At 39.9% G+C, this 8,049-nt stretch overlaps 1 protein-coding gene across 1 annotated transcript in view; it reads left to right on the top strand.

Annotated features, from left to right (window-relative positions):
* Positions 1–631: 631 nt before the first annotated feature.
* Positions 632–8,049, top strand: part of dennd1b (DENN/MADD domain containing 1B) — a 94,639-nt gene continuing 87,221 nt past the window's right edge. Inside the window, exons 1-2 of the mRNA XM_061238916.1 lie at positions 632–881; positions 1,470–1,534. Coding sequence (XP_061094900.1) covers positions 865–881; positions 1,470–1,534 — 82 coding nt within the window. The 5' untranslated portion in view covers positions 632–864. The remainder of the gene's footprint in view (positions 882–1,469; positions 1,535–8,049) is intronic.

Genomic DNA, 8,049 nt, shown 5'->3' with positions numbered 1-8,049 from the left:
AGTCCTATAAGGGATTTACTGTACTATTACGTATTACGTACTGCGAATCACTGAAAACAATAACTGGCTCTGATATGAGAAGGCGCGCACTAGCCCACTCGGTTGGCAACGTGTAGTTTTTTTCGAACATCGCACAAAATCAATTCTGACCTTCTGTCCATTTCCAGTTATCTCAGACAATGACTGGATACAAGCCATAGTTACAGTGTAAGGTAGGGTATCACAAAACAATGATCTATTTGGATAAATGCAATACAACCTGACCCTACGATACAATACAGCCTACGAGTAGGCTACCATGCACTTTCCATGAACTCCCAATTCACAAGATGAAGATGTTTTGACTACTCCACATTCGTGATAAGCATACAACTGAGCCATGCGCATAATACTGTCCCAATGCCTTTGAGTTTGACTCATGTTCATTTAAAACTCCGGGAAATTATAGCAGTATACATAAACTGTAATTCTGGTTGTAGTTGACAATGGGAAGGATATTTCAAGACAAAGACTGTCCAAAGCATTAAAATAGATTTCATTCAGAGTTGAAAAACTGTCCATGCCAGGTGTGAGACAAATGAATGACGTCAGAACCAAGTCTTTAGATGTACTTCCTGGATTTCTGAGCAGCAGAGTCACTGGAACTGAGGCAGTTCTGCAGTAGTCTGAACAGATAAACTGAAAACATAACACAGCAAGGAACACGTTAACTATGTTTCTACCCAACGAAATTGGACGTCGCTAAGATAGATATCTAGGCAGCCAGTGAATAGGCGCAAACGATAACGAAACGTTACAGTGTGGCTATTTTCCAGACTCGGACAGCAATCAAGCCGGCTAGAGAGCTGTCGAGATGCTGTAACCATGGACAGCAGAATAAAGTAAGTCATGAGTTGTGTATTGCAAGCTTCACCAGTGAGCGGACCAGCCATTCACGAAATATTGAAACATGAGCTCAAAATAATTTGCAAATATTCGTACAAATAGCTGACTGAAGCATGAGCATTTAAAGTGACTCGTAGGTAGCCCAATATTGCGTTAGCTAGCTAGTGCTAGCTTGGTAACGTTAGTTTTTTTTTAGCCCGACCAGCTGGCGAGCTATGCAGGCCAGAGTCCTAATATGCTACATATCCCTGACAAGTTAGGATTGCTTAACACTTATGGGTGTGACTTTATCCGTTTCATTAAACAGCAAGAGATGCATGGTTCGCGAATTGTATTAAAGAGAGTGCAGCATTAGCTTGCCAGCTAGGCTGCCATTTCGTTTGCTAAGATTAGCAGGCTTCTTATCGCTATATAGGTAGCTATAGCATGTTATAATTTAGCTAGCTAAACTCGTCATCTGCGTACACTGCTGATTCGCTAGACGGACGCGTTGTCTGACTGTATATTTAAATGTGTTTTGATCCTTCTTGTTTTTACTTTAATGCAATTGCTTGAAGTGTGACAAGTGCATGTTCCCCGTACAGAGAGAATCCAGAGAAAACATTTGATCTGGTACTACAGGTGGAATGTCCTTCGTCTGAAAATGAAGGTACGTTAAAATTAGGCATCATGTTTGCATACCGTTTTGTGCTAAACCAGAAAGTATAAAACAAGTATTTTCACAAGTTCTAGTTAATGTAACGTTTCAGTATTACTGTAACTAATGACAGGTTCAATTAATGTTCAGACGCTGAAGTTCCACTTCGTGAATTCTGATACTAGCTGAACAGGCATTTATAACTACGAATGTTCTAGCAAAGTAGTAGTTTTCGACTCAATAAATGTTTCTTCGTCAATAAATGTTTCTTCGTGTTAAAAATATATAATGTAGCTACTGAGTGCATTGCACTAGGCACCCTATGGTTTCACGTTGTTTTATGAAAGTTCTCCATTCCAGTTCTGATTCTATCACTGACTAAATTAGTTTAGTCCAACAGCTAGCTTATCAAGCGGTTTTGAATTCAGCCTCAATTATCCGATTATTAAATTGCATTCATTTGATAGTTTTGGGCAGGAAAGGATAATGGAGCTATAAGTGCCCATTTTTATGTCTATACTTTACTGTTAGCTTGGTACAGTGTGTAGAAAGGGATAGATGTTGTTGGGTATATGGGGTAACGGGTCCTTGCAAGAAATCCACGGGCAGTACATTGAGAATTTTTAGAAAGTTGTATACTATGTAAATTGATTGTCTCTGTGTTGGAATTGAATGCAACTGTTTTTTATTGTAACTTTATCCCTTTCCAGTTTGTTTACTTGTCTTATGAACCTTATTACTATGGAAAAATTAAGATGGAATCCATCATGACATTACATTACATTTATGGCATTTGGAGTGACGTACAGTTGATTAGACTAAGCAGGAGGCAATGCAGGGTTAAGGGCCTTGCTCAAGGGGCCAACGGCTGTGCGGATCTTATTGTGGCTACACATGTACCTTAACCACTACGCTACAGGCCGCCCTCAGTTTGACAGAATGAGTTGTGCTTTGTACAAAACACATAGGTTTCCAGGTTTCCTACTTAGTCTAATCAACTGTACATCGCTCTGGATAAGAGTGTCTGCCAAATGCCAATAATTTGGATAGAATATGCACAGTCTGACTGGAAATACTGTCATAGGTTATTGATGGGAAATGTTTGGTTTGTTATACAAAGTAAATTATGTTGGCGGACCAGTATTATGTTGAAGGGTTTCAAAAGGTACTGTATATAGTTTCCATATATTTTGTATTCCACTGACGCAACCTTAATGACTTTTTAAGGCCTGCCTCCAGACAAAACATGGACCAGCATGTCCATGCAAATAACAGAGGTAGTAATTTTGGTGTCTGAAGTATAATCATCCCTGGCTGGTTCTTGCCTAGATATTATCAAACTGTTCTCCTCTGTGGAAGAAAAGTTCAGTAGAGTCACCCATTTTAATTGGAAAAGCAGCTGCTTTTCTGTTTGTGCAGTTGACTTTTGCTTTTCAGGAGAATATTCAGGACACACTCTCTGCAGGAGAATATTTACTATTTAAGAAAGTTCTCACTTTGTTCCAGATAAGAAAATAAGCAGCACGAAACATCAAAGCTGGCCTGCACAAACAAAGCAGGAAAGCATGCATGTAGCTGGAAAACAGGCATGTAACACGTTCAGCTTTGGGTAGCCTGTATCATTTACCAACAATTTAACTGTTCATTTGGAAGCTGACTGAATTTCAAGAGAGGAAGAATATAAAATAAGGTGGTGGTCTGAATTGTCCCAGAATGGATGGGTATTCTGTCAGCTGGTAGAAAGGTTATGCAATTAATTGAATGTGTTCAAATTCAAATTGTTATAGAAACATGTAGTATGCATGTTTTGCAGATTTTGTAAGAGCCATAGTGCCCTGGGTTGGAGGTTATCCAAATTTGTGTGGCGTGAAGCTTATTGTACAAGTACCCCCCTGGACAGGACAGCAGTCTGACACAGGGCTGTTACCCCACAATCCATCTTTTTTAATGCCGAGTGCCATGCAGAAAGGAAAAGGATAAAGTTTTTAAAGTCCTTGGTAAAACACATTTGGAGATTGAACCCTCCAGCCCTTGATGTCAGTGCAGACACTCTATTCACAAGGCCATTGAACCAGTGATTTTCCAGACCACAACCCTGGTTCCTCATTTGTCTTCAGCATTGCCATTAGTGTGGTATATAGCCGATAGGTCACTGTGCAGCTGCTGAGCTAACCAAAGGAAAAGCTTTTCCTTGGCCGAAAGGCTGATCTTAAAGTTTGAGTGCACTTTGAAACTTCAGCGTTAGGCTGTATTGTCATAACCCTCTTTGCTCAAAACCTGCCTCAGTTTGCCTCATTTCCTGACCTCTACTCTAGGGAGCAATGCTAAATTTTCAACTTTCCTGTTCCAGCAGAATGCTTGTGCTGCCCGCTTATTTAATGTAACCTAAATATTACTCTGGACAGGATGTCATTCTGCAGGGGATCACTTCCATGTTGTTTTTCCCCACAGGGTGCCCAAAGTGAAATCCAGTGCAGATAGAATGTAATGAATTGGAAAAGTTATTTTAGGAATTGGTGTCTGTTGGAGAGACAGAGAGAGACCAAACATTGTGCTTTTCCCTTCACTAGTCTGTGGCATTGAACATACTGTTGCTGTTGTTAGTTTAATGTTGCTGCCTTTCTTCCTCAAATGCACAGACAAAATGGCTGTTTTCAGGCATTAATATGTTTTTTTTTTTTTTGTTGATGATAGGCCTATCTGACACAAATCATTTATGTATTGTGTCCATTGTTGTTGTGGAAGTCTAAAAGTACATGCTGGTCACCTTTCTTTTTTTTTGTGGCCTTGCAGGAAACATGCAACATATAATCAGTTCTGTCACCACACCATGTGTCAGAATGAAAGGGTTCTGGTCTGGATGTGACTCAGTTTCTCCTTCTTTCTTCCCTCTTCCTCTATCATGGCTGCTAGACTACTGATGCTCCACTTTTATTATTCTAATAAATTTACTCCACCCACCACACTATTCTGTAAAATAATTTTTTCACTTGGTTGGTAATTTTATTGTATTTCTGCAGGTAGTTGATATGGCACTTTATATGGTTGATATGGTTTTAGCTGGGAAGTCAGACTGATGTCATGGAGGGCCACGGTGTCTGCAGTTATTTATGGTTTCCTTTCACTCAGCTGCCAATTAAGGGCTTGCGAACAGGGTGTGGGGATTCTTCAGCCAGTCAATGGTTTAAATGAATCACTGGTGCTGAAACGCCCCGTGAGCCAGCAGACACTGTGGCCCTCAGGACTGGATTCTGACACGCTTGGTCTTTTTTGGGTGCCTTAATTCAGATGTTGAGGTCACATCAACAAAGTGCACTTTCTGAAGCTTCCACATTTACAGTGGTGTGAAAAAGTGTTTGCCCCCTTCCTGATTTCAAATTTTTTTGCATGTTTCTCACACTTACATGGTTCAGATCAAACAAATTTAAATATTAGTCAAAGACAACACAAGTAAACACAAAATGCAGTTTTTAAATGAAGGTTTTTATTATTAAGGGAGAAAAAAAATCCAAACCTACATGGCCCTGTGTGAAAAAGTGATTGCCCCCTAAACCTAATAACTGGTTGGGCCACCCTTAGCAGCAACAACTGCAATCAAGCGTTTGTGATAACTTGCAATGAGTCTCTTACAGCGCTGTGGAGGAATTTTGGCCCTCTCATCTTTGTAGAATTGTTGTAATTCAGCCACATTGGAGGGTTTTCGAGCATGAACCGCCTTTTTAAGGTCATGCCACAGCATCTCAATAGGATTCAGGTCAGGGCTTTGACTAGGCCACTCCAAAGTCTTCATTTAGTTTTTCTTCAGCCATTCAGAGGTGGACTTGCTGGTGTGTTTTGGATCATTGGTCAACTTCACTTTGTCAGGCAGGTCCTATTTAAGTGATTTCTTGATTGAGAACAGGTATGGCAGTAATCAGGCCTGGGTGTGGCTGGAGAAATTGAACTCAGGTTTGATAAACCACAGTTAAGTTATGTTTTAACAGGGGGGGCAATCACTTTTTCACACAGGGCCATGTAGGTTTGGATTTTTTTTTCTCCCTTAATAATAAAAACCTTCTTTTAAAAACTGCATTTTGTGTTTACTTGTGTTGTCTTAGACTAATATTTAAATTTGTTTGATGATCTGAAACATTTAAGTGTGACAAACATGCAAAAAAAAAATAATAATAATAATAATTAAAAAAAATTAGAAATCAGGAAGGGGGCAAACACTTTTTCACACCACTGTATATGTGGAATTTTTGCATTGTTTCCCCAGAAAGGGAGATACTGTGCCTATATTATTTTTGTGATACTTTGGTTTTGTCTTTGCGGTATAGGATGAGGCAAAATATTTTCAAACCTTTAAAGATTTTTCTTTCAATTTCTAAAGTAAAATGGCCTAATTGCTAAGAACCAACACCTGTGAAGATAGAATATTAATGTTTGGTTGTATTTATATATGGATTCTCAGTAAAGTTGTCAAGCATACATTAACGTCATACTTATTGATTATAAATGACCTTGGTGACTTCCAGGTGCTCTGGAAGGTATATGCTGTAGGATGACTGGTGCTTTACACAAATTATCTTTGTATGCAATAATACTTTCCACAGTAATCTCCCGATTTTATCAAGGGTCCTAAGCAAAAAAGTACAATATTACAAAGAAGTATGCAACTATACTGTGCAATTTGGGCCTGGAATGCTGGCGTGTTTGCTGCCTGACTTCTCACACTGTCGAGCTACATTCTTGGTGTCGGTGCTCCTGCTTGCTTCATGAAGCCTGCGAAGCCAAACAAAAGGGGAACAGAAGTGGTTGCAGAGTAATTTAGTGAGTAAGCGCACATTAGTGTCTGTTCCCTGCAAATGTATTGTTTTCCCTTCACTGCAAGGTGTACGGAGAAGGTTACTTTGTTCCTCATTTCATCCCTGTGAAAGGCTCTCTGCTCACATGCAGGAGTGCGCTTAGCTTGGTGTAGTATATGTAACAGATCCCTTCAGAGCACAGCATCCCCTACCTGAATGGGAGTTGGATTGTAACACTTGCCCATTGTTATCATTGGGCATTTAATTAAAAAATTTTTTTTTTAATAGAATTTCGATTTAAGGCTTGCAGGCAAAGCTACTTCATATATCAAGTGTTAACTTCCTCTTTAAATGCTGTTGTGCCTCTGGTAAATTTAAACCTCTGGCCTCTGGTTGAGAATTTAAACTTGGGTTCTTATTATAGGATTGCAAGACATGTAGTCTATGTGGTCATGAATTTGGTGCACTGGCCTTCAAACCATTGTTTCGCATGTAAACTAATAAGCCTGTTGCTGTACAATCTCTCAGAGGATTTAGTGCACACAAACTGCTGTGAGTATAAGCAGTCTCCTCCCACTGTGGGACTGAACACAGCTACATAAAGGAGACTGACGGTTTTGAAAAATGCATTAAATGTGTTACTGTTTTGTCGTCATTGCACATGTAATGATTAGGTCATAATTATCATCAATTATCAGCCATAGTGATAAATCTGGAAGTGATACCGCAAATTTCAGAAACATGCATAATTAATTATGAAGGAATTCATGGAAAGCTAGAAAATGAACCTAAGACTACGGCTGTGGTTTCTATGACTCGGTTTAACAGTGCAGAAAGTACCATGGTGGGGAATCAAACCCCTGGCCACATGGGGGGATTAGTATCAGACGGCGACACATGGTCTCCCAATTTTATACATTGTTGCGACAATATATTGCCATCATTATATAGACTTTGTCCGCCCTGCTGTAGCAACCTCCACTCTTCTAGGAAGGCCTTCCACTAGATGGAATACTGCTGTGGGGATTTGTTTCCATTCAGCCACAAAAGCATTAGTGAGGTCGACACCGATGTTAGGCATTTAGGCCTGGCTCACAGTCAGTGTTCCGCTTGATCCCAACAATGTTTGATGGAGTTGAGGTCAGGCCTCTATGCAAGCCAGTCAAGGTCTTCCATAACGATCTGTTGACATACAATCTCTGTATTGATTTTGCTTTGTGCACAGGGGCATTGTGTTGCTGAAATGGAAAAAGGGCCGAACAGTTGCCACAAAGTTTATGAGCACAGAATGTGCTAGAATGTCTAGAATGTGATTGTATGCTGTTACACTAAGATTTGCCTTCAGTGGAACTAATGGACCTGACCTGAACTATGAAAAACAGACCATTATTCCTCCTCCACCAAACTTTCCAGGTGACATTATGCATTCGGGCAGGTACTTTTCTCTTGGCATCCACCGAGCCTAGATTTGTCTGTAGGACTGCCAGATGGTGAAGCATGATTCATCCTTCCAGAGGATGCGTTCCACAGATCCAAAGTCCAGTGGCGGTGAGCTTTACAGCATCTGGATCCAAAATTCCAAAGTAATTGGTATAAAAAATGTGAATTTTGGTTCTGTTTATCGGTTCCTAAAAGTGAATTTTTGCTCATGCACTTTTCGAATAAACAGCCTTCATTGGGCTATTATTGTAAACTAGTGCTATTACTTTGACCAGAAATTGCACTTTCACATTTTAAATG

Source organism: Conger conger, chromosome 4, assembly GCF_963514075.1.
Source record: "Conger conger chromosome 4, fConCon1.1, whole genome shotgun sequence".
NCBI classification, from domain to species: domain Eukaryota; kingdom Metazoa; phylum Chordata; class Actinopteri; order Anguilliformes; family Congridae; genus Conger; species Conger conger.
This window is presented reverse-complemented; position numbering and strand designations above follow the sequence as displayed.